Source organism: Cryptosporidium ubiquitum, assembly GCF_001865345.1.
Source record: "Cryptosporidium ubiquitum isolate 39726 chromosome Unknown contig_7, whole genome shotgun sequence".
Taxonomy (NCBI): Eukaryota; Apicomplexa; class Conoidasida; order Eucoccidiorida; family Cryptosporidiidae; genus Cryptosporidium; species Cryptosporidium ubiquitum.
Window position 1 is genome coordinate 531,809 of NW_021639830.1, and position 254 is coordinate 532,062.

The 254-nt window shown below is 41.3% G+C and overlaps 1 protein-coding gene across 1 annotated transcript in view; it reads left to right on the forward strand.

Moving 5' to 3' along the window:
- Positions 1-232, forward strand: part of cubi_00751 (uncharacterized protein) — a gene marked incomplete at both ends in the record, with an annotated part of 3,415 nt that extends 3,183 nt beyond the window's left edge. Inside the window, 2 exons of the mRNA XM_029017764.1 lie at positions 1-135; positions 188-232. The exon at positions 1-135 is cut by the window's left edge and continues 3,183 nt beyond it. Coding sequence (XP_028873562.1) covers positions 1-135; positions 188-232 — 180 coding nt within the window. The remainder of the gene's footprint in view (positions 136-187) is intronic.
- Between the last annotated feature and the right edge of the window lie 22 nt (positions 233-254).

The following is a 254-nucleotide window of genomic DNA, read 5'->3' on the forward strand; positions in this document are numbered from 1 at the left end:
CTACTACTACTACTACTTCCGCCAGTACAGCTGAACCTGACAAAACCTTTAATAATACAGACAAGCCTTCTACTTCCACCACTTCCAGTGCATCCAAGCCAACCACCACATCTACCAGTACATTCAAGCCCACCAGTACTACAACTACTTCTACTAGTACAATTAAGCCTAATACCACCTTTACTAGTACATCACAGCCTATCACTACTTCTGCAAATACATCCAAGTTTAACACTAATAAAGCTGAGCATACC